General features: G+C 46.2%; 2 protein-coding genes and 1 pseudogene across 4 annotated transcripts in view; all 3 read left to right on the top strand.

Annotated features, from left to right (window-relative positions):
• Positions 1-27,453, top strand: part of LOC147453444 (uncharacterized) — an 80,871-nt gene that overhangs the window by 40,107 nt on the left and 13,311 nt on the right. The window lies entirely within an intron of this gene.
• Positions 1,429-2,387, top strand: LOC147453446 (uncharacterized). Its single transcript, XM_086517137.1, has one exon. It carries the CDS (start codon positions 1,470-1,472, stop codon positions 2,385-2,387), a length of 918 nt encoding a protein of 305 aa, XP_086373263.1. The 5' UTR covers positions 1,429-1,469.
• On the top strand, positions 4,671-5,990 carry LOC147453445 (uncharacterized; annotated as a pseudogene).

Here is a 27,453-nt window from a genome sequence, read left to right as displayed (position 1 = left end):
CTTACACGGATGGAGACTACTAGACTCATTCGGCAGGATCTTATCCAGCTTGATAGCAAGAGGACATGGATAGAACCATCACGGGAGTTGGGTACGAAGAGGGTTTTCTATAGAGAACATCTTCTTCAACTCACGACAGACGGATTTGTCACACGGCCCAGTTACATGGACACACATCTATCTCATAGGTTACGATGTGCTATTGGCCAGATTCGCACATCTTCACACCAGCTTGGGATTGAGACAGGTAGATTCAGAGGCATACCAGCAGACAGTAGGATATGTCAGTTATGCCATGCAGAGCCAGAGACAGAGTTTCACTACATATGTCGCTGCACAGTCTACTATGAGATACGGGGACGCTTTCATTGTCTATTCAGAGATGGTTTTGACTCGTTAGACAGAGTCATGAGATATCAGGATCAAAGATGTCTCCGATTATTCCTACTTGAGATTCAGAGACATAGAGACGCTCTATTGAATGGGCAAAGACAGAGACAGTCCCAGAGACGCATCTCAGATTTCTTCAGTCTGAGTACCACAGAGTCAGAGGGGACACCACCTCCAGAGAGCTCGGTTCCCACCCATACACACATCAGCGGTACTCTCATTGATCGAGCTATAGAGTTAGGGAGATCGAGACGACCGTGACTGAGGAGGGGAGCCACGCAGCACCGGCGGAGATTGCGGCAGAGGATCCACAGGATTCTAGCACGACACCCAGAATGTCGATCGGGATAGGCTTCATGCTACTGCTATATTGTATCATGGTGACACTTATCCCCACTTTGTACCTTTATGGCATGATACCATTGCTCAGCCTACCAGCCACCCATAGGAGTCGGTAGCACTCCTATCGTTTCTTTGTTTGTAGTTTTCTTGTTTGTACCCAGACTTGGTACTAGACTCATCATTGTAATCAGTTGGTCTCATAGGTCATTTTGGCCTCTTGTAGACGTTAATATATCATTTCATTTCATTTCATTTCTCTCTCTCTCTCTCTCTCTCTCTCTCTCTCTCTCTCTCTCTCTCTCTCACATGGCGGACACTTGCTGCTATGGTGAGGGCTTGCCACTACTGCCCCCACAGGCTTGCGCCCTTGTCCTACAGGCTCGCGCACTCCAATTGGATGCCCACAGGCTCGCGCCACTCCCCCCCCCCCCCCCCAGCTCGCGCCAGCGCCACCCTCCCCAGGCCCCTACCTGGTCAGCAGCGGGCTCATTTTTGAGTACCTGCTGCATTTTTGACTGCTCACACCAAGCTTGGACAGGTCCAGCCCTACACGCAGGCCCTTTTCCAGGAATGCAGGTCCAGCCATACACACAGGAATTACACACAGGAATTCTGTGAGAGAGAAGTTTTCAAAATACAATATCTGCAATTTTTCACAGAGATTTTGCAATTCTTGCAACTTTTTCAGAAGTACAGAACAGGTGCTTTGTGCAAACCGACACCGAGACGGGCCCGACATGGCGAAAGGAGTGACCAAAGAAGAAATGGCCAAGATGGACGACAAACTCCACACCGCAATCAAAGAGAACAAGAAGTTGGTGGACTCCACCATCAACACTATCATCAACCGCCTCTCCAAGCTTGAGAAAGAGGTGGAAGCCTTGCATAAGGAAAAAGAAGAATGGACCAAGGAGAAAGAGACTAAAGAACAAGAGCACAAGACGGAGACCGACAAGTGGAAAGGAACCCAAGAGGAATGGAAAAAGGAGAAGGAGGAAATGCAAGAACAAATGGCCATCCTCAAGGCCTCCATCGCTTCCCTCACCCCCGAAGAAGGGGAAATCAATAATGAAAGCAAAGAGGCCATTAAAGAGGAGCTCACTAAAGCCCTCACCGAACGCTTGGAAGACACTCTCGAAGCAACGAAAGAGGGATGGGTAGAAGTGGTCAAGAAGAACATCAAGAAAGAAGCAAAAGAGGATGCACACAAGGAAGAAGCTCTCCTTGTACACACCACCCGCGAAGAGGAAAAAATGCGCCATGCCCGTCGCCTCAACATACGAGTCACCGGCATTGAAGAAGTGAAGGACTCCACCCCCGAGAAAGATGGCAAGACTTTATGTACCACTCTTGGATACAAAATAGAGGAATCAACCCTCTTCACCAAAGCTTGGCGAGCCGGCAAAGACCCCATCAAGAAGAGGCCTCTTATCCTCCAATTTTCATCGGAGGAAGCACGGACCCTTTTCATTCGAAAGAGGGTAATTTTACGAGGTCTCACTGGCCCCCCCATCTACCTAGATGATGACCTCACAAGGATGCAAGTAGAGCATAGAAGAGCATGCATGCCTCGGATACAACAAGCGCGCAAAGAAGGAAAACGGGCCTCCTATCGCGACGGTCGCGTCATCATTGATGGCAAAGCCGTAGCATAGGGACTCGCGGCCTATGAGACACTATACGAGGAGATACACATGGCAGTTTGGAACTGCAATGGCTCTTTGTGGACACATCTAGGGAGACTGGAAGAGGTGATGCATGGTAGAGACATCATTCTCCTCACAGAGACATGCGAGAGTTCAAAGAGAGGCCTACCCCGAGTACTGGATTACCAATGGGAGTCTACACACAGGAAGTGTACATGGCACAACACTTCTAGAGGATCTGGCGGAGTAGCAGTCCTCTACCGCCGCTCACTTCATAGCAAGATACAGATAGTAGCACGTGATCCAGAGGCACACTACATGTGGATACGGATTGAGCTATCTGAGGAGCACATCCTCTACATCGCCGTATGCTACTTTGCACCTAGCAGCTCCAGGTTTGCACAGACAAGTGGAGGGGAGACAGAGGAGGTACACACACACGGAGGAGAGGAGGAGGATGATACACACTCACCATATGCATGTCTTAGGGACGAGATCATGGAGTACTCTAGACTGGGTGAAGTCTTCCTCACGGGGGATTTCAATGCCAGGACACAGAGTAGACAGTGTGATATTTACGACTTCGACGACCCAAAGCTACTCTCCACTATGGAGGACACAGGGGCAGAGAGGATCTCTAGTGATACCACCACACCCACACCATATGGGAGGCACCTACTTCGCTTGGGATCACAGCACCGTCTCGTTATCTATAACGGGATGGCGCAATGGCCATCATCCGGTGGCCTGACTTGTATATCGCCATCAGTAGCCAGCGGAGGTAGTACAGTGGACTACATCATTGGCTTCAGAGAGACAGCCCACCTACTCACATCCTTCACCATCCCACCATTGCCTATTGGGGCTGACCACGCATATCTCGCCCTCTCTCTCACTGGCTCACCCATCTCACATACACCACCTACATCCACACCATACACCACTATACACTTCACACATGAGCTAGCCCACGTTTACTCATGACATGTATATGAGGGGATCTACACTCTCAACCCAGACACACCACTCTCTACACTCACTAGCCAACTCTCAGCAATTCTACACACCTCAGCCCTCAGCTGCTTTCCACACACTACCCACAGTGGCCGACCCCCCCCCCTCTGGGATGATGCCCCAGAATCGCTGGTACGACAGGGAGTGCAGAGATCTATACAGACAGCTACGGGCTCGACGAGCCTTAGAGGAGATTACTGAGAGCGAGGTCAGACGACAGATGAAGGCCATCACACGCCGTAAACGGCGGGCCTTCGAGGAGGCACAGGAGCTTGAGCTATACCACCTTCTTATGAGTACAGACTGCGCCACAGCATGGAGGACCCCCAGATCTGGCATGATTATGCCGAGCGCTTGTACCAGATACCTAGGCAGCCACTGATCCCAGAGCCATCTGATCCTCGACCTACCACCTCGACTTTCTTCACATCTAGCATGGTGGAGAGGGCCATCCGACGCCTTCAACATGGCCGATTAGCAGATCACACTGGACTACAGAGTGAGAACTTGATATATGCAGCAGACACTCTTTCCCCCTTGATAGCACGTCTCTTCAACCGTGCCTTGGTTGAGGGACTACCAGAGGAGTGGACTATGCACACCATCGTGCCTATCCACAAGTCTGGCGACACCCTGGATCCAGGGAACTACAGGACTATCATGATTGGCCACACACTGGACAAACTATATGGGGCTTTTCTTGAGGCAGAGCTTAGCACGCATGCAGAGGCATCAGGGATACGAGCGTCAGGACAGGCAGGCTTTCGACGCACTTTCTCGACTATCGACCACATTTTCGTGCTTCGCTGCCTGATCGATGGAGCGAAAGCACGGAAGAGGAGACTCTACTGCTGCTTTGTGGATTTCCGCAAGGCCTTTGACACTATCCCTAGAGAGAGACTCTTCTAGCACCTTCAGGAGCTACAGATACCATCTGAAATGATATGGGCCATTCATTCTTTATACGCACAGGTCTCTTGTAGAGTGCGCTGCCCAGGTGGACTATCGGATTCCATTGCTAGCACTATTGGTGTGAAGCAAGGATGTCCCCTCTCCCCGACACTATTTGGTCTCTACATCGACGAGATATCAGATTACATTCTACGTGCAGGAGGGGCGGGATCAGACTTGGCAGGTATACCAGTACATATTATGCTTTATGCTGATGATATCATCCTAGTTTCTGAGACACAGGAGGGACTACAGAGCCACCTACGAGCCTTGGATGATTTCTGCACACATCAAGGGCTCACAGTGAACCTTGGCAAGACCAAGGTCATGATCTTTCACACCTCCAGGATAGTGCGGAGCCGAGCAGTACTCACAGCAGCAGGCGGGCAGGTCGATGTGGTTGATTCATATGTATACCTGGGGGTGACTTTCACTGGCACCACTGGTAGATTTTCCATGGCATAGGCAGCCCGAGACCGGCTTACACGAGGATATGCAGCGCTGGCCATCTTGGAGCGCAGATGCCATCAGGCCCACTTCCAGGAGCCCCGCACCAAGGGGTGGCTTTTTGACACTCTAGTCACACCTGCCATGATGTATGCAGCCGCTGTATGGACTCCAGGGCTATCCGCATCCCTATGGACACAGATAGAGCGCCCACAGATCATCATGATCTCCCGTTTGCTCCACAGCAAACCCTCAGTACCACATGATATCATCAGAGCAGAGCTAGCTACCCCACCGATGCTAGTAGAGGCTCTCTTTCAGACAGTTTGTTTCATACAACGCATGCGAGAGCTCCCACCAGACAGACTCACCCGCAGAGCTTTTGAGGCATCGATACAGCTGCATCAGGAGGGGGACACGAGGGCATGGTACTCATAGGTCATAGAGTGGTTTACATCCCATGGCTTGGACATCACGGATCTGCCCCCTTTTCAGTATGATCCCGACTCCTCTCACATACGCCTCTCACACATCGAGAGGAATCGATTTCTCAGACAGGATCTCTGGCAACTATACATCAGGGAGACATGGATCACACCCAGAGAGCCTCTTCCCACGAAGAGGCAGTACTACAGAGACCACTTCCTCACTATTGTAGCAGATGGTTTCATCCAGAGACCGAGATACATGGATGTCTATATGCCACATAGAGCACGGGTCGCCATCGGACAACTCAGAGTATCATCACACCAGCTAGAGATTGAGGCAGGGAGAGCGGCACATGTCCCCAGAGCAGAGAGGATATGCAGACTTTGCACAACAGAGGTTGAGAGCGAGGAGCATTACGTATGCAGATGTAGAGCATATGAGGAGATTAGAGGCAGATATCTTACCTTGTTTGCAGATCAGCCCACTCTACATCAGATCTTTGAGTCCAGAGACCAGCGACAGCTCGGCCGCTTTCTCATAGAGGCACAGCAGCATCGGGACTCCCTCCTCCAGGCAGCACTAGGGATGAGAGACGAGCGCCAGACACAGCTCACGGACTTTTTCCAGAGGACCATATCAGCACCATCACTTTCGACCACCCAGAGAGGAGTGACTCTACAGCAGGCTGAGGAGGTCCGAGCTCGCAGACACCCACGCACACATGGACGTAGGGCACCCCGCCTACACCATAGAGAGATCCAAGAGATCTAGGAGCACTACTACAGATCCTTGGAGGAGTGACGTACTCGGACTTTTGTAGATCCAGCCGCCATCTTACACGGATTGTCCGCACCCTACCCATCCATGCATCATGTATTACACCCTGATTATGGGATTGGATGGAGTTAGAGATAGAATAGCATCTCATGATTGTATTTACCCCAGCATATAGGATTGCATCTCTCCCCCAGTTTTTGGAGCTCCACCCCCACCCTCTTTGTATCACCTCCCCCCAGACATTACACAGGATAGTTTACTTTTACTTTTGAACCCTTTTATCCTTTATGGATACACAGAGGACACCCACCTCATGTACTTTGATTTGTCTCATAGGCCGATTTCGGCCTCTTTATAGACGTTAAAAAATCTTTCTTTCTCTCTCTCTCTCTCTCTCTCTCTCTCTCTCTCTCTCTCTCTCTCTCTCTCTCTCTCTCTCTCGTGCGCTGAGCTAGCTGCCCCCCCTCTCGTAGTTGAGGTCCTTACTAGAGCAGTTTCCTTCATGCATAATTTATGGTACCTCCCTAGAGACAGAAATGCTCGGCTAGCCCTTGAGTCATCCCGATAGCTAGCGCTACAAGGGGACACATCATGTTGGTATGGGCAGATGACATCATGGTTTCAATCACATGGCTTCAGCATGGATAGACTGCCTCCATTCTAGTACTCCTTGGATGCACCCTCCCTTTCTCTCACACGGACAGGGATCACTAGACTTAAACGTTAGGATTTGATTCAACTAGATACCATAAGCACATGGATACAGCCGGTACAAGAGTTGGACACAAAGATGGCTTTCTATAGAGAGCATCTCCTCCAACTAAATGAGGATGGATATGTGATCAGACCGGCCTATATGGACACTCATTTATCCTATGGGATATGATGTGCTATTGGTCAGATGCATACATCATCGCATCAGCTAGAGATTGAGACTGGCAGATTTAGGAGAGTACCAACAGAAGCCAGGATATGCCAATTGTGTCATATAGATCCAGAGACAAAGTTACATCACATTTGTCATTGTCCGGTATACTATGAGATACAAGGCCGCTTTCACTGTCTATTCAGAGAGGGCTTTGGACCGTTGGCTAGTCATGAGATATCACGATCAGAGATGCCTCGGGTTGTTTTTGCTAGAGTTGTACAGACACAGGGAGATTCTCTTGAGGAGACCAGGAAATGGGAGACATTCACAGAGGGAGATCACTAACTTCTTTAGAGAAGGGACTCAGCAGCCAAATGAGCATGCTTCACAACAGACTTCAAAGCCACTTTTACCAGAGGTATGTTAGTGGACAGAGCCATTAAGCTTGGGAGAGCTAGACGCCTACGTCTACGGGGGCGACCACGACATCGACGGATGCTCCTTCAAAGAATCGGGAATAGCAGGACATGGGAGACGTCCAATACGACTATTTATAGAGGTGGACATTGACGAAGATCTTTAGCAACCGATGCAATAGTTCCTCGGACAACGCACGATGCCGGTCATCCTCGTTCATGGATGATGATGATGATGATTTCAATTTGACGATTTTAGTCTTTCACTTCATTTTATTCTTGTACCCAGACATTGGATTAGATCCACAAGGATTGTATCAGTTTGGTCTCATAGGTCATTTTGGCCTTTTGAAGACGTTTAATATAACATTTCATTTCTTCAGCGACCGATGCAATACTTTTTCGAACAGCGCCCGATGCCGGGCATCCTCGGGCATTGATGAGGATAATAATTTTGGTTTTTCACTTTACTTCATTTTATTTTGTACCCAAACACTGTATTAGATCCACCAAGATTGTATCAGTTTGGCCTCATAGGTCATTTTGGCCTTTTAAAGACGTTCAATATAACATTACATTTCACTTCATTTTATTTCATCCCACCCCCCCCAACGCCCCCCCCTTCTATTGGCCCCCCATTTTAGTTAGATGTTGAGTTGTTTTTCAACTTTCACAGACATTGTATCAGATTCACCAAACATTGTAAACTTTTGGTCTCATAGGTCATTTTGGCCTTTTGAAGACATAAATATATATCATTTCATTTCATTTTTCTCTCTGGATGTAGGAGATTTGGGGCTTGACAGACACTCATAGGACAAAGCGCAGACAGAGTATGGGAGGCATCTCCTGGAGATGGCGACTAGACATGATCTGGCCATACTGAACGGCCTACAACATTTTCTTAGAGCGGCCGGTTTCACATGCTTTCCACACAGGCATGGGGCCAGCACAATGAACTATGTCATGGCACAGCCGAGCTTCATCTCTTGCATTGAGAATTTCATAGTAGGACCCAGACTAGTGGGTGTAGCAGTGGATCATGCTCGCTTGACACTTTCTATCTCCTTTCAGTACAATAGAGCCGAGATATCGAGAGGTACACCAGAGACTGACTTTGTTTATACAGAGGAGATCTATAGTCGTCTATGTACAATAGCCACAGGCTAGGACTCTCAGTGGAGGAGATTACCACTTTACTAACTGAGACATTGCTGATGTAGCAGCAGAGGCATACTCAGCCTGATCAGAGACGCCATTATGGGAGCATGCTTGAAAACAGTTGGTATGACGAGGAGTGTAGAGAGACGAGAGCACATCTTTAGAGGGATCTTCTCCTAGGGGTCATCAATCACAAACAATCTTGGATAGCCTTCCGGTGCCTTGCGTGATATAAGAAGCGAGCGTTCCTAGCTCAAATGGAGCGAGACTTATACGAGTTGTTCTTGAGTAGAGACTCAGGAGAGGCCTGGGGTTTCTTGCATGAGCATTCCCTCACCCAGTGATTACTTCCCTTTATGTGTGGAGTCGATATGCAACATCCTTATATACGGTCCCTGGACAGACACCCCTTCCAGATCCTCCAGTGAGCACTTCCCTCCCTAGTGATTACTTCCCCTGATGTGTGGAGTCAATATGCAACATCCTTATATACGGTCCCTGGTCAGACACCCCTTCGAGATCCTCCTGAGCCATGCCCATGTGCGAGTACCTTCTTTACTAATGAGATGGTAAAGATGGCCATTGACGAGATGAGGATGAGGAGGGTATATGATCATGATTGTCTAGTAGGAGAGCACTTTCTGCATGCTAGAGATATGCTGACAGAGGTTCTTGCAGTTCTGTTTAATTGTGTCATGTGTGAGGGTCTACCTGAGACTTGAGACTGTCTACTAATGTGCCTATCTTCAAGGCAAGTGATCCTACAGAGCCTGGAAACTACCATACTATTATGATTGGACACACATTGGCGCGGTTGTATGCATCTATTTTTGAGTAGCAGTTGAGCAGATGGGCAAAGAGTGAGGGCATATGAGCAACGGGTTAGGTTGGTTTCAAAAGAGACTTCTCCACTCTTGATCATATTTTGACACTCAGAGCCATCATTAAGGAGGGTAGGGCACATGGGAGACGGATTTATTGCAGCTTTGTGGATTTCTGCAAAGCATTTGACGCGGTGCCCGGAGCCAGATTGATGGGTAGACTACAGGAGATGGGAATGCTTATTGAGTTGATTTGGGGGATCATCGTTCTATATAGATCAGTGGTTGGACATGTATGCACTCCATAGGGAATATCTGATTTAGTTCACTCCACTGCTGGAGTGAAACAAGATTGTCCCGTGTCTGCTACTCTATTTGGTATGTATATATGAGGTTTCTCATTACACTGACATAGAGGGTGACAGAGGTGCCCAGCTGGCAGGGACATGAATTCCATTGTTGTTTTTATGCTGATGATATTGTGTTTATCTCTGACTCACTAGAGGGTATGCAGCGACATTTGGATGCATTACGTAGCTTTGCAGAGGATAGTGGATTGTTTGTAAACCTTCGTAAAACCAAGTTTATGGTGTTTTAACACCACACCGCAGTGGATCGGGAGATTAGCACCTACATTCATTTATGGTTAGGAGACAGTGGAGTACACAGATGCATACACTTATCTTGGGGTAGTCTTCACTGGGCCAAGGTTTTCTTTGAAGAGAGCAGAGCAGTGGCTAGACTAACCAAAGCGTATGCGGCCTTGGGAGGATTGGAGAGGATACGTTTGTAGGTTCCGTTCCAGGAACCCAAAACAAAGCTCTGGCTCTTTGATACCATTGTAGCTTCAGCTATGATCTATGGGGTTTAGGTTTGCGGACCCTTTGTGGGTCAGGATGGATGGAGAGATATGGAGAGGCCCTTGGTATTTATGATCTTTCGGCTGATTAGAGCCAAAGGCCTCCGTGCCACATGAGGTCATTAGAGTAGAGTTAGCAGCCCCCCCATGGGATACTACCAAAGACATATGCCAGATTGACCCTTGAGTTCTCCATATAGTTATTTTTACAAGGGGACACATCATGCTGGTATGCATAGATGTCATCATGGTTGCAGATACATGGCGTCAACATGGACAACTTGCCTCCCTTCACTCTCTTGATGCACCATTGTTGTACTCTCTGGAGAAGACTTCGGACCCTTCTCCTAAGTCATAAGCTATCAGGACCAGAGATGTCTCGGACTGTATCTACTTGAGTTACACAGACACAGAGATAGTCTACTGAGGAGATCTGGAGAGAGACAATCTGAGAGACAGATTACTGATTTCTTTACACCAGAGATCGGACAGATAGATTAGCAGCCACAATTGCAAAGCTCAGCTCATACTCACACCCCGGTACCCGAGCATTGGAGCAGGGAGATCGAGACGCCCACAATAGAGGAGAGGAGCTTCACAGCATTGACGGAGACTACAACAAAGGATTCGAGCCATACTATCTTGACATCCAGAGTACAGATGAGGATGGAACCATCACCCATTATATTACACCCTCTTGTATTGGGCACCCCTTGTATCAGTGATCACATATACCCCACGTAGTTTCAGGTAGTAGCACTACTAGATTGATCTAGTATCTCTTTTTTTGTACCCAGACATGGTATCAGATTATCCGGTTTGTAACGGATTGGTCTCATAGGTCATTTGGTCTTTTGAAGACGTTAATGTATCATATTATTTCTTTCTCTCTCTCTCTCTCTCTCTCTCTCTCTCTCTCTCTCTCTCTCTCTCTCTCTCTCCAAGGGCGAGGGCGAGCCAGCCAGGGCGAAGGCGAGGACAAGGGCAGCCAAGGCGAGGGCGAGGCCAACTAGGGCGATGGCGAGACCTCTGCAAGGCAAGGCTGCAGCAACTTACATTGCTCTATCACATCAACACTAGTGGCAGCTGGTGAGGGCCTTGACTTAGTGCTTGCTCTGTTCTTCTCTCTCGGATGGACCAACCAGTCGAGGATGATGATGCAAGTGGCTTCACCACCCCACAAAAAATGAAAGTGACATTCAAGCGGAGGAACAGAGATAGTATACTCTCGCCAAGCTCTCTACGGGCAGGGAAAACCGTCATAGTCCAAGATGATTTAATGATGGAGAGGGTCCAAGTGATGATTAAATCGGAGCTCAGCTTTATGAGAGATGACATCAGGAAAGAGATGTACGCAAACACAGAGTTATAAGAATTCTATGTATGCAGATATGAGGAAAGAATTGGATAAAGCGATGCTTGGTAAGCATGATGAGATGTCTCTATCTGTGGAAGGGGAGATGCAGGCTCTAATGCGGGCAGAAGTGAATGTAATGGAATGTATTATGCAGAAAAAGTTGGATGAGGCAATTGCAAGCTTTGAATCTTGGAAAACCAATGTGGAAAAGTGCATGAAGGAAAAGGATGCAATTATTGAAGAGCTTAAAGGGGAACTTGCAGCTTGCAAAATTATGCCCAAAATGGAGGGGGGAAATCAGCCCTCGATGCTAAAGGAGCTTGAAGAAATTAAGGAGCAGGTGAAAACTCTACGCGAAGGGGAGGAACAAAACTCGAAAGAGGCTTCCTCATAGGCGGAGCGTCTTTTTAAAACACAGGAGAAGGTTGACGAAGTAGAAAAATGGATTGAAGGTGCAAAGAAAGGGAAGGCCCGGATGCCAGAAGCCGCACAAACTTCTACCATCATCAATATGACCATTGAGGAGGAACAAAAGAGGAGGAATAGAGCCCTCCATGTGCGTATTACTGGTATCAAAGACACTGAAAATGTAGAAGAAGAAGTGAAGGAACTCTTGCAGCGAATGGGCATCCCGGAACTTATGCACACATGTGCTTGGAGAGTAGGAAAGAAGGGAGTAGATGAGAAGGGAAACGTCAAAGAGAGAGCACTTATTTTGCGTTTCCCGACTTTGGAAACAAGGAAGGAATTCCTGAAGAAGAGACCAACACTTAAGGAAACTAGGATATTTATGGGAGATGACCTTACTTTAGCACAAATTGTTAGGTGCAGCGGAATGATTGTTTGCGCTTTGCTCAAGATGAGTGCTCCGAACTGTGCTCAAGGTTCCTTTTAGTTCTTATGGAAGGGAGAGCCTTCCGTTCTTAGTGGAAAGTGCTATGATCACGAACAAAGTGAATGGACAATGTGTGTGCAAGTGTATGAGACTGAGAGATAGAGAGAGAAGAGAGATACGACACCAGAAACTGTTGTAAAACCCTCCTCCGAAGGCCCCACTCTCGTCGGCGAGAGTGGTCTACTTTAGATTGCACAAAGTGGTACAATGCGTATGCAATGGACTGATGCAACTTGGACTATGCCGATGACGACGACGGTGATGGCGACGACGACTTGATGGCTGAAATCTGAGATCTTCTAACTGCTGAATTTCGGGACTGTTTCGGCGGCTGAAAATGACTGTTTTGGCTGCGTTTTTATGGGCTGAAATTGGGGGAACTGCTGCAACCAATGGGAATGTATCTGCTACCTTGCTATAGGCTGAAAACCTGCGATTTCAACTGCTGAAATTCTGTGTTTTTGTCTGCTGAATTCTGGACTGAAAAACGCCAATGATCTGCAAGAGCTTGCTGGCGTTTTGGGCTGAAAACATTGAGAATTGCAGAGGCTGCTAGCGTTAGTAAAAACGCTGCAATGGCTGATGTGATGCTGGCGATAATCTGCAAAAACGCCACCTACTGATGATGACGGCGATGATGCAAGGTGGAATCGTTGGGGACCTGCTGTTGCCGGCGGTGACTGCAAGGAAAATGCTGGCTGATGTATATATCCAAAAACGCTAGGGGATCTGATGGTATGGCGAGGTTGGGAGTCCAAAAACGCCAAGGTGCTGAGGGGGTACTCCTGAGAAGTTGCCTATTGAGCGGGAAGCTCCTGCTGCCTCTTCTGCCAGAAAGTGCTAACTTGGGTTTGCTTATATATTAACTTAGCAAAATTGCCCTACCTACTTTTGTTGGAGAGTCACTTAAAAATAATAAGTGAAAATAACCAAAAATAGGAAAATAGGCTAAATGCACTGGAAAATTCCCCTGACTGAATCTGATGGATTCTGAAGGGAATACTGATGATCATGCTGTGTGCAACCAGAGGATATGCATCTATACTAAGTGACTGGGCATGCACGGTCTATGAATAGACTCACAAAAGTGCCAGATCACTTCTAATCTAGACTTGACTGGACTGACTGAACCCTGTTATGCTGTAGCTTGTCCACGGACACATAGGGTTGGATGTGTCACGTGACACAAATAGCACATATGCAAGAGTTGATGCCAGAGATCAAAGCAGCAAGGGAGAAGGGAAAAATTGCCTTTTATAGAGGAGGGAAAGTAGTGGTTTTGGAAAGATGCACAACATGATGGTGCGAGACGTATGGGACCACACTCCGGATGGCGGCATGGAATTGTAATGGATCATATAGGCTGGATGTGGGTGCCTTTGAGGATAGCTTTAGAGATAGAGACATTGTCTTTTACTCAGAGACACATCAGAAATCTGGACAGTTGATGCCAAGTGTGACTGGTTATTCATGGGAGACAGCTTGTCGGCCAGACACTAGATCCCAGCATGGGAGTAGAGGTTCAGGAGGGGTAGTAGTCTTATTCAGGGAGGAGTTGCAGCCGCTATTACAGATTGTCCGGAGAGATGACCGGGCGAGATACATGTGGGTGAGACTGAGAGCTGAGACGGGCAGATTCTTATACATTGCTGTGTGCTACTTTCCCCCTAGCACATCAGTCTATACCTCACCTAGAGGGCAATCCCCTTTCTCTATACTTGATGATGACATATGGGAGTTTTCTAGAGATGGAGATATCATTCTCTTGGGAGACTTTAATGCCAGGACGACCAACTCCCAAACGATATTTTATGATACCTCGGAGGAGATGCTTAGAGAGATGGATATATCGGAGATGGGGCTTGACAGACACTCACAGGACAGAGAGCACACAGAGTATGGGAGATATCTCATGGAGATGACGACTACGCATGGTTTGGCCATACTTAATGGTCTAGAGATTTTTCCTTCGTCTGGGGGATTCACATGCTTTCCACACAGACATGGGGCCAGTACAGTGGACTATGTCATGACTTCACCGAGCTTCATCTCTAGTATTCAGGATCTCAATGTGGGACCTAGACCTGTTGGAGTAGCAGTGGACCATGCTCTCCTGACTTTTTCAGTCTCTTTCCAGTATAGCGCATTTCAGACACCACGGAGGATTGCACACACACAGTATACTTTTACACCAGAGACGGACTCAAGTCTATGTGGAGGAGATTTATAGGCGGATGTGGGCAGCCGAGCCTGTATATACCGTGGAGGAGATCACCACTCTATTGACGGAGATCTTGCATGGGGCAGCAGAGGCATACCCACACACTCAACCAGATCAGAGAAGACGTTTTGGGAACATGCCTCAGAATAGTTGGTATGATGAGGAGTGCAGAGAGATGAGAGTCCAGATTCAGAGCAAGCTTATACTTGGAGTCATTACATATAGACAGTTTGGGATTACCCTTCGACGTTTAGTGCGACGGAAGAAGTGGGCCTTTTTAGCCTAGATGGAACGTGATTTGTATCAGCTCTTTTTGAGTCGAGATTCAGGTGAGGCCTGGCGTCTCTTCCATGAACACTTACCTCCTCCAGTGATTACTTCTCCCGAGATTTGGGGTCAGTATGCAGCATCATTATATACAGTACCTGGGCAACCACCATTACCAGACCCTCTAGAGCCATGTCCAGCCACTTGTACCTTCTTTACCACTGAGATGGTGAAGAACGCCATTGACAGGATGAGGACTAGGAGAGCATATGATCATGAGGGTTTGGTGGTTGAGCACTTGATACATGCTAGAGATTTATTGTCATAGGTTCTTGCGCGGTTGTTTAACCGTGTCATGTGTGAGGGACTACCCGAGTCTTGGAGATTATCTACTATTGTACCTCTCTTCAAGGCAAGGGACCCCACGGTGCCAGGGAACTACCGTACTATTATGATAGGGCACACATTGGCACGGTTGTATGCATCCATTCTTGAACAGCAACCGAGTAAATGGGCAGAAAATGAGGGCATACGAGCAGCAGGACAAGCTGGATTTAGGAGGGGTTTCTCCACTTTGGACCATATTCTTACACTCCGAGCCATTATTGAGGAAGGTTGGGCACATGGAAGACGGATGTATTGTTGCTTTGTGGACTTCCGCAAAGCATTTGACATAGTGCCGAGGGCCAGATTGATGCGTAGGCTACTGAAGTTGGAAGTATCCACACAGATCATATCGGGGATCATGGCTTTATACGGCTCAGTGACTGGCCAGGTACGCACTCTTGAGGGGATTTCTGACATTGTTCATTCCACTATTGGAGTGAAACAGGGGTGTCCTTTGTCCCCTACACTTTGGTATGTATGTAGATGAGGCCTCTGACTACAGTGACAGAGAGGGCGACAGAGGCGCTCAGCTAGCAGGGACATGGATCCCTTTATTATTATATGCTGATGATATCAGAGTCACCAGAGGGCATGCAGAGACAATTGGATGCATTGCACAGCTTTGCAGAGGATAGTGTATTGTCTGTGAACCTTGGTAAAACCAAGGTTATGGTGTTTAACACCACACCACAGTGGGTCAAGAGATCGGCACCTACACGTATATGGTCAAGATACTGTGGAGTACACAGATGAATATACATACCTGGGGGTGGTATTCACAGGACCGAGGTTTACTCTGAGGAGAGCAGCAAAGACTAGACTGTCCAGAGCCTATGCGGCATTGGGAGGGCTAGAGAGGATGTGTTCGCAGGTTCAGTTTCAAGAACCACGAACAAAGCTATGGCTCTTTGATACTTTGGTTGCTTCAGCTATGCTTTATGGGGTCCAGGTTTGGGGACCATCTGTGAATCATGACACTTGGAGGAGCATGGAGAGACCCTTGGTAGTTATGATATCCCGGATGATTAGAGCCAAGGCCTCTGTACCACATGCGATTATTCGAGCGGAGGTAGCCCCTCCTATAGAGATTGAGGCTCTTACTAGATCAGTGTCCTTTATGCACAATCTATGGGATACACATAGAGGCAGATATACTAGATTGGCTCTTGAGTCCCCAGTTAACGATGCAGGGAGACGCATCATGTTGGTATGCGCAAATGACCTCATGGTTTCAGAGGCATGGTTTCAACATGGATAGATTGCCTCCTTTTCAGTATTCCCTGGATGCACCCTCCCTGCCAGTCACACAGACGGATATCATTAGACTCATTCGTTAGGATCTTATACAGTTGGACAGCAGGAGTTGGGCACGAAGATGGCTTTCTACAAAGAGCATCTTCTCCAACTTTCGGGATATGGGTTTGTGATTCGTCCGAGCTACATGGACACTCATTTGTCTCATGGTCTGCGATGTGCTATTGGTCAGATTCGCACATCCTCACACCAGCTGGAGATTGAGACGGGTAGATTCAGAGGGATACCACCGGAGTCTAGGATATGCGAACTATGCGATAGAGAGCCAAAGACAGAGCTACAGTACATATGCCACTGCACTGTGTATTATGAGATACGAGGGCGCTTCCATTGCTTATTCAGGGAGGGTTTTGGACCCCTAGATAGAGTCATGAGGTATCGGGATCAGAGATGCCTTGGCTTATATCTACTTGAGCTACACCGACATAGAGATAATCTGGTGAGGAGACATGGAGTACGACAGTCACAGAGACAATTCACAGACTTCTTTGGATCGAGGGAGTCAGGAGACCAACCACCAGCACAGGGTTGTACCCACATTCATACCAGAGGCACCCTCATTGACAGGGCCACTGAGCTCGAAGATCGAGACGACCACGATCGAGACACAGGAGCACACTCCATTGACGGAGACTCCAGCAGAGGATCAGAGGCATTCTAGCACGACACTCAGAGTGTCATTGAGGACCTACTCCACATTTTCACATTTCACATTTCACATTTCACACTTCATTTTCAGTTTTCATTTTTCACATTCAGTACTTTTTGTACTTGTACTTCAGACATTGTATTAGATTCATCACTTTGTATCTGATGGTCTCATAGGTCATTTTGGCCTTTTGAAGACATTAATATATCATTTCATTTCATTTCATCTCTCTGTTTTTTGCATTTATTTTCACACTTTGACACTTTTCAGACATTGTAACAGACTCACCACTTTTGTATCAGTTTGGTCTCATAGGTCACTCTGGGCTTTTGAAGACGTTAATATAACATTTCATTTCTCTCTCTCTCTCTCTCTCTCTCTCTCTCTCTCTCTCTCTCTCTCTCTCTCTCTCTCTCTCTCTCTCTCTCTATCATATTCTGACACTCAGAGCCATCATTGAGGAGGGCAGGGCAGGTCACATAGGAGACGGATTTATTGTAGCTTTGTGGATTTCCGCAAAGCATTTGACATGGTACTGAGAGCTCGATTGATGCGCAGACTGCAGGAGATGGGGGTACCCATAGTGTTGATTTGGGGGATTATGGCTCTATACAGTGATAGCCGTTTTTCGGCTTTCCATAATTGCCATAGTAAGCTACCTCACCCTATCAAATCATTCAAACATTTTGGTTATCCCTACCATTTCACCGTATATAGGCGTGTGTGAGTAAGGGGACTTTCCCTATATTTTCTTAAAAACCCTTAATTAGCTAGTCACTGGGCTAGTTGAGCCAAAAAAATAAAAAATATAAAAAATATAAATATATTATGGTCCATTTGTGTGTAAATATTTCATTGTATATAAGGCCTAAATATAAGAATTTTTCATAATTATTTTGGTATTTATTTAAATATTTATACTTAGGCGTTTGTTATTTATGCTATGTACATTGATTCACCATTACCATATTTTTTCTTACCATTTTGCATACTCTTTATTCCATATAAAAATAATTTCATGTAAGCTTCTCTTATTTTTTGTGTAACTCCATCCTAACAAAAATCCAAAAAAACTAGTTCTATTTATGTGTATATTTTTTCACTATTGTGATTTTTTCCTTCCTACATCTATTCTCTATTACTCTCATAAATTAGACCACAAAAAATATTCATCTTTTTATGGTAGACTTATAATGAGAGAGATTTATTTTGACCCCTTTACATTTTTTCCACCTATATTATTTATATTTGACATGTACATATTTTTTTAGACCCCTCAATATTTGATTTTCTTAGTTGTACTATTCACTTATATCATGATCTCAACAATATCTTCAATTATAGACCTACCAAATAAGATCAAGGGTATGTGGCATGCATGCATGCACCATGGGGAGCTCACTCTTGGAGGTATTCAAAAGAATCATCCAAAGAAGGACCTTGTGCAGTGGAAAAAACAGTCGGTTTTGTTGAATTATTAAAGATCACATGCTCCCCGAATTTGAAAAGGTGATACAAACAAAAGTTGTAGCTCGTGAGCTGAACTTTCACCTCAAATTTTTTCATATTTTTTTGAGCTACGAGCTGTGAGCTATGATTTTATTGGTGGACCCCAGTTTGCCCATGCTATGCAACCACACTCCCTCTTCCACTTTATCATTTTTCTCTTTCACACACACTCCTCCCTCTCCTTCCCACTCCCAAACCTGCAACTCCCATGTCCTAATTCACCCTCTTCACCATTGCCACATCTCTCACACCTCCATAGCCTTCATCCTCCATTTCTACACTCTATGTGTCCCCCTTTCTCTCTACATATATGTCCATATTACCATACTCTCTTCAGCTTTGTAAAGAACTTCAAAAAATCAGCAAAAATCCAAGGATAACCTCTGCAAATTAAGGCTTTTATCATGAATTTTCCAAGGTTTGAAGATAACATAGCTTCATCGACACGCGCTACTTCGCCATGCTGACCGCTTCTTCTATCAGTGCTGTAAAGAGGTGAATGTCAACTTCTTTAAAGCTTCAACCTCTCTTTACAAGCTCATCCCTTCTCTAACTTTTCTCATCATATATCTCACCATTTGGTGAATGATTTTGTAAATATTTTGTAGTGATAATTACTAACTACTAACCACTAACCTTGTTGTAAAATGCACCCTCTACTAGAGTAGGCACTCCCAAATTATTCACTCAATCCTCTCTCCTTTCATCCTCAATAATTCTCTTCCCTTGAGCCCACATCCATGTGACTCAAAGGACAAGAGAGACCCACCCTCATTAAAATATATATATATATATATATATATATATATATATATATATATATATACATAATCTTTTATTCCTTCAAATAAACTTGATTAGGCCTAATCCAAATCGGGGCTTCTAAAACCTATAAATAGAGCCCTTCTCTCCCTTGTAAATCATCACATGATCACACTACACCACACCATTCTCAACACATAACACACCACTCTTCAAGCCTAGTTGTGTAGAGTGTGTGCATTGTGAGTGCTCTATTCCATCACTACACATAGGTGCATGGAGAAGCTCGAAGTTAGTTATGCCATCTAGAGGAGTGGAGTGATACTATACTCTGCAATCACACTTGTAGCCTACTCTTGTCCATAAATAAGATTCATAGTTTTGGGTGCAATTGTATGCTGCAACTAGGACTCTTCTCTCCAAATTGACTTGATAAGTTGGCTCATCAGGTGGTTGAAGGTATATTGTCTTTGAAGTTTGTTGTGCCATTTCATGCTTGGTGGTTTGAGGGCTTGTTGAATTGTTTGCCAAAACTTTCAATTGTAAGAGGGTGCTCGGTGAGAGGGCTCCCGTGACCCTAAGACAATTTGTGTATTGGCAACAAGGTCAAGTTTTGTGTTGTCTCTCTATTTCTCATCAAGCTTTGTGTGTATCTAGTCTTTAAGGCTAAGACTGAGTTGCTCAAGTTGATTTTTGCGCTTTACCTCTCTCTGGCGTGGTGAATGTTTGTGTTTGGTGTGTGTGGCTATCTTGCATTCCCCTCTCTTTGTGCGTTTGAGTACAAGGAGATATCACGTGCGTCCTAGTTCGCATCTACAACTAGGTGGTGCCCCTTTTCTTGTTTGGTTTCGGGTTGTGGGTTGTTGTTGTCTCTGATTGTGCTTGCCTCAGTCCCAATTGAGCAGCACGGGAGCCTCGAAGGGTGTTTAGAGGCCACTCTTGTTGCCCGCCCCGGACCGCCTCAACAGATCAGTGATGGGACATGTACGCACTCCGATGGGAAAACTAATTTAGTTCACTCCACCATTGGGGTGAAACAGGGTTGCCCATTGTCTTCTACTCTATTTGGTATGTATGTTGATGAGGTGCCTGATTACATTGACAAAGAGGGTGATAGAGGTGCCCAGCGGGCAGGGACATGGATCCATTGTTGTTATATGCTGATGACATCGTGTTGATCTCTGACTCACCAAAGGGTATGCAGCGACAGTTGGATACATTACACAGTTTTGCAGAGGATAGTGGATTGTCTGTAAATTTTGGTAACACCAAGGTTATGGTGTTTAACACCACACCACAGTGGATCAGGAGACCAGCACCGACTTTCATATATGGTCAGGAGATTGTAGAGTATACAGATGCATACACTTACCTTGGGGTTGTCTTCAATAGGCCGAGGTTTTCTTTGGGGAAAGAGGAAGAGACTAGACTGACTAGAGCTTTTGCGGCCTTGGGAGGCTTCGTAGGTTCAGTTCCAAGAACCTTGGACAAAGTTATGGCTCTTTGATACTTTAGTAGCCTCAGCTATGTTGTACGGGGTGTAGATATGGGGACCTTCTGTAGGCAGGATGGTTGGTGACGTATAAAGAGGCCCTTGGTATCTATGATCTCTCCACTGATCAGAGCCAAGGCCTCTGTACCCCACTCTATCATTCGAGCAGAGCTAGCTGCCCCTCCTATGGAGATTGAGGCCCTTACTTGTTCAGTCTTCTTTGTGCACATCTTGTGGGATACTACTAGAGACAGATATGCTAGACTGGGCCTTGAGTCTTCTAGACAGTTAGCTCTTCAGGGGGACACTTCATGCTGGTGTGCATAGATGACATCATGGTTTCAGACCCATGGCTTCACCATGGACAGGCTGCCCGCTTTCCAGTACTCTCTTCAGGCACCCTTGATGTCTCTTACACGGGTGGAGATTACTAGACTCATTCGTCAGGACCTCATCCAGCTGGATACCAGGAGGACATGGATAGAGCCGTCGCAGGAGTTGGGCACAAAGATGGCTTTCTATAGAGAGCATCTTCTCCACCTCACAGGAGATGGGTTTGTGATTCGACCCAGCTACATGGACACACATATGTCTCATGGTTTGCAATGTGCCATTGGTCAGATTGAGACTGGTAGATTCAAGGGGATACGAGCAGACAGTAGGATATGCCGCTTATGCCAGCTAGAGCGAGAGACAGAGCTACATTACATATGTCATTTCACATTGTACTATGAGATACGGGGCTGTTTCCACTGCTTATTGAGAGAGGGTTTTGGTCCTTTCTCTAGGGTCATGAGGTATGAGGATCAGAGATGTCTTGGGCTATATCTACTTTACACAGATATAGAGACACTTAACTGGTGAGAGATAGAGAGAGACAGTCCCAGAGACAGATTACAAATTTCTTTTCACTAGATATGGGACAGCCAGAGGAGCATCCATCATTGCAGAGCTCGGCCCACACTCATTCGACCACTACCGGAACTCTCATCGACCGAGCACTGGAGCTGCGGAGATCCAGACGGCCAGGAGAGGGGCTACACAGCATCGACGGAGACTACAACAAAGGATTCGATATCTTTGTTCTAGTTCTTTTGTACCCAGACATGGTATTAGATTCACCATTTTGTAAGAGATTGGTCTCATAGGTCATTTTGGCCTTTTGAAGACGTTAATATAACATGTCATTTCATTTCATTTCTCTCTCTCTCTCTCTCTCTCTCTCTCTCTCTCTCTCTCTCTCTCTCTCTCTCTCTCTCTCTCTCTCTCTCTCTCTCACACACACACACACACACACACACACATTCGACCACTACTGACACTCTCATTGACCGAGCACTGGAGCTACGGAGATCCAGACGGCCACGATTGAGGAGAGGGGCTACACAACATCGACGGAGACTACAACAGAGAATTCGAGCCATACTCTCTCGACATGCAGAGTGCATATGAGGATGGATTCTAGTAGTAGTATCTTTGTTCTAGTTCTTTTGTACCCAGATATGGTATTAGATTCACCATTTTGTAACAGATTGGTCGCATAGGTCATTTTGGCCTTTTGAAGGCGTTAATATAACATTTCATTTCTCTCTCTCTTTGTGGAGGAGGAAGAAGAAATTCCTTCTAATGCACACTACCCTTGAGGAGCAGAAGATGCGACATGTCAGCCAACTCAACAGAAGAGTCACGAGCGGAGACGAATGACTCCACACCCGACATGGATGGTACAAAACTATGTATCAAGCTTGGGTACAAAGAAGAAGAGCCACCCCCCTTCAACAAGATTTGGAGAGCTGGCAAAGTCCTAACAGGAGAGAGGCCCTCATCCTCCAAGAGGCAAGGACCTCTTTCATTAGAAAGAGGGTGATTCTACGAGAACTCATGGACCCCTCTCATCTACCTTGACGATGACCTCTCACTGATACACATGATTGATGGCAAGATCGTTGCATAGGGACTGGGGGCCATAGTTACATGGAATGAGAAATGGAAACGAGACCGTCAAGGCCATGTAAAACGGAAACTGCTTGCTATTTACAATGGAATGGATTACAAACGGCTTGTTATAGTCATATTTTGTATGTAACCTTCAGAAATTCATTAAGGAGGAGCAAAATGGAAACGAGAAACATGTGATTTTGGAAGTAGAGTTTCTGATCCGATAGGCCCCGAAACGGAGTTTCCGTGCTACTATGCTCGTAGCCTATGTATGGGACACAGCATGAGGGGATTCACCTTGCGGTTTGGAACTGCAATGGTGATCTATGGACACATCTAGAGCGACTAGAGGAGGTGATAGGAGTCGAGACATTGTCCTACTCAGAGAAACACAGGACTTCCGAGAGAGGGGTCTACCGAGGATCCACGGATTCAAGTGGGAGTCCAATAGTGAAGACATCATGGTAAGACAGAGGAGCTTAAGCTTTCGAGGAGGCCACAAACGTGGCATAATCATGTAGACAGGTCGTATGAGGTCCTCGGGAAGCCTCCAATCCTAGAGCCACATGAGCCACAACCTACCATCTCCTCTTTCTTCAACAGAGATATGGTAGCACGAGCCATACACCGACTACAGAGTGAGCACCTCGTTTACATGGTCTACATCATAGCCATCAACCTAGAGATTCAATGTTAAAGGTAACTAGAAGGATATTAGGGGGGAGGGAAATGTTGGAGAGGTCCCATGTCAAGGAGGAAGAATCTACCAATTGTTGCCTTTTATGGAGAAGTATGAGAAATAATTGGAGGTGTAGCCTCTTAGATGCATTTTCTAGAAGGTAGCCTTTGTAAGAACAAGTAGGCCTAGCTATTAATGAGGGTTTGTGAAGCTTGGGAAGGAAGAACATAGGACAATGCTTTAGTGGCTATTACAAGAGGCCAAGATAAACTTTCTTTGCTCATGAGGGAGTAATGTGTAGGAGGAGAGATTGGCTTCAAGAGTTGATAGCAAAATGGTAGGGGTGCTTGGGAGAGGGGTTTATAAGTAGAGAAGTCCGAGAGTTTCCGAAGCAACTGTTGCGTGTACCAAGATTTGAAGAGAAGAAAAAGGCCCAAATATTTATCCGCCGGCTTGACGGTGATGGTGGCATTGGATTTGAGAGAAGCAATGGGCTTGTACATTAGGTGTGTGTTTCCTTTAAAGAGTTTTATAGGTCAAGCTAACTTGGAAAGGAGTAAAGGGGAAATAGAGGCAAAGCTTTTGCTTAGTGAGGGGGAGAATATTGGAGGATTCCAGAAAGGATTCGGAGAGCGATAAGGAGAAGAAGGGTTAGTGGGGGCATCTTTGAAGAAGAGATTTAATCCGTATAGCCTCGCTAAATTGGAATAAGCATGATGGATGGAATCTAGTGAGGGAGTTCATGGAGGCGGAATATGCTTAAGGCCTAGCCCTAAGAGAGTTCTTTCATGAGGGGTTAGAATTTTGGTAGAGACATTATTGTAGACGAGGTTAAGAGCATGATTGTCCAGGGTGAAGGGGGTTTGCTTGCTAGCTTGCAAGATTTTAAAGAGACGAGGATTTATGAGTGGAAGACAATACTTGCACCTAGGCCTATGGCATTGAGAGGTGGAGGGTGAAAAGGGAATTCAAAGGTGTGTGAGGAGGTGCTTGTGAAGAAGAGCAAGTGGACTCCAAGAGAGTGCTTTGGGGGAGTGCTCTAAGGTTCTGGGGGTCTAACCCAAGGCCCTCTATTAGAGGTTTTTTGAAGGGTAAAATCTATGGCTTTGGAGATTGCATTTGTGGTTTTGGATTTAAGGATTGAGGTTGATTTTGGGCCTTGGGTTTGTACTTTGAAGAGGGAAAGAGGAGGGTGGGTGGCCTTATCATTAGACAAGCGCTAAGCGCCAGTGTTGCTAAATGGACTATTTTCTATTTTTTTGAGTAATTTCTATTTATTGAAATTAGGATATTTAAATGTGTACACTTGAATTGTAAAGGTTAGGAACTGTAGATCTACTGGAATTGATAAAAGCCATCAGGAACGGACAACTCTGATGTGTCATATGATGGGTGACATTAAGCATCATGAATGAGTTGTGCCATTAGTTCGATGGGAGAGACCAGGAAATGGATATTCCTGATGCGTCACATGATGGGTGACAGGAGCATCGGAAAGGGGATGAATTTTACATTAATCACTATGTCCCTCGATCCTTGCTATTCTTCAACTAGATTTTCTTTGCCCCATAGTTCACTACAACATTGTTTTGGGCGTGCCACGACATCCCTAACGTAACATCGCACCCTTCTAGAGGCATGATTTTGAAGTCCTCGTGCCCTATGTAACCTTGTCTCTTCAATCGATCAAGGTACTGTGGTGACATAAAATAAGACAAAGGTACACCATCCGTGGGGCGCTCAAGATGCTCGGCTATCTGTGCCTCTTCCAAATAATGGCATCACCCGCCGACAAATACATGGCGGTTGTCGAAACTTTATTGTTACTGTGTTTCTTGCTAGTAGCAAAGTAAGTGTTAAATTGATGCAACCGAGAACAAATCATTGAAGCATCCATCTGACCATCATACTTATTGAAAGTCAACTTTTCAGTGACTGGATTGTTGGAATTGTCGTCTCTACTTGGTCTACGTGATGACTCATCGACGCCTTGAGTGGGTTGCTCTTCGAGGATAGCACTTGTAGGACCCAAGTCTTGCATGCATTTGTCTCGCTGTGCCTCACGCTCTAGTTCCATAGCTACCCTCTTTTCTTCAGCCGCTATGCATTGAGCTTCGCGTGTCTACTCACGCCCTAGATCCATAGCTACCCTCCCTTCTTTAGAAGCTACACGTTGAGCTTCACGTTCCCTTTTCATGGCGGCCCATTGAGCCTCTTGTTGTAGCATCATCTCCATCATAGACTTTACCAAAGCCTCCATAGAATTTGGTGCAGTCTGTGGTGTACATGGGGACGAAGGAGGATCTGGAAACGGTCCTCCTAGTGTAGGGGCTTCTTCTTCTCCAATTGCATTTTCGTCATCTTCATTCAAAGTATCCATCCCGCTTCTGGTGATGATTATGCAATGAGTACTTCGGTAGTTGGTTTCTTGGGGTACTTGGATACTTGGGGTTCTTGGTACTTGGTGCTGCTTGCAATCTGCGTTTAAGAAGGCTTTTCTCTTACCCAAGCTCAACTCCTTGTGGGTGCTCCCCTCTGCGGCCTTGCGCTCACACAAAAGTTTCTTTTTCCCACGTCATGTCGATTGTCTTGTCGCAATGTGCAAGGTCCGCTCTCAATAAGTAGAAAAAGGACAAGGGGAGGCCAGAAAAATGTCACAAATTGATGATGTGGCATGACCATCTGGCAGAGAAATGGCCAAGTGGACAAGAGAAACTGAACTGACTGACTTGAAGAAGTTGTGAAGCACCGGCCGTGGGGCCCGAAACCCTACAAGGCAGAAGCTTGAACCCTGAAAGGGATTTTCGTAAAATGCGTTGACATGCTGACGTGTCAGATCGTTTCGATGCTCACGTGGCAGGGCCACACGGAATTTCCGCGATTTCCGCTGCAAGTGCCATGTGGCAGGCTGTACAAATTTCCGCAGATTACGTTGGCTGCTTTTGGGGACCAGAGCTTTTGGGTGAAAGTGCTATTGAACTGATTGCTTTTGGGGCTCTGCCTTTGGGCATCCCATGTACTGTTTATAAGAGCTCTTGGGGCCTTACTCTATAGAGCATCTGGATGCAGAGTCTGAGAGGAGAGGTCTCTCGGGAGTTGTACTTTGCAATGATTAATGATAAAGAAATACCGAAAGGGGCGCCAAACTAATAAGTCCTGAAAAAATTACGCAATTGATGAGATTTACTCGAGATAGCGTGAGGCCATTGATTCTCCTCTCATGTTAGGAGGAAAGCTGAAAGGATAGATGAGTGCAGAAAAGCGGAACCTGTACTTGCAGAAAGAGCTGGACAGAATTCTTGAGAAGATGAACCAGAGGACCACCAGAAGATAAGCTAGAAAGTTACAGAGCAGCAGTCGAGCGCAAAAGAAAAGGAAAGATGAAAGGAGGACTGGTACCAGATTTTGTTGGGACCGCCGTCCTTGATTAGATGACCAAAAATACCGAACATTGCAAAGCATGGGGCAAAGTGCGAGACCAGGAAGCCCTTATCCACAATGCTTTTCATGTGAGTCTCTTGAAGCCTTTTAAAGGCGATGTCGCCGATGATGGGGAGCCAGATGAGCAACCCGAAGTGGAGGAAAACGAAGAGATACTCGTTCCAGAACAGATTTTGGCACATAAAGATAGAAAGGTAAAGGTAAAATGATAAGGCGGTTCTTGGTTAAATTCAAGAACTATCCCACATTGGATGCGAAGTGGATAGAGCAGGAGGACCTGACATATACTCCTCATATTTTGTGAACCTTTACCTTGAAGCATTTGGTTTAGCATAGTCTATTCCGAATTGAACCCCGAACTCAACTGGGCGGAATTTGGTGCAGTGGGTATGCACAAGAGGGGAGTCTCTCAATAGATTGC

Source organism: Adiantum capillus-veneris, chromosome 7 (genome assembly GCF_014529385.1).
Source record: "Adiantum capillus-veneris isolate H3 chromosome 7, ASM1452938v2, whole genome shotgun sequence".
Taxonomy (NCBI): Eukaryota; Viridiplantae; Streptophyta; class Polypodiopsida; order Polypodiales; family Pteridaceae; genus Adiantum; species Adiantum capillus-veneris.
Note: the sequence above shows the minus strand (reverse complement) of the source record. Positions and strands in the feature narration are given on the sequence as shown.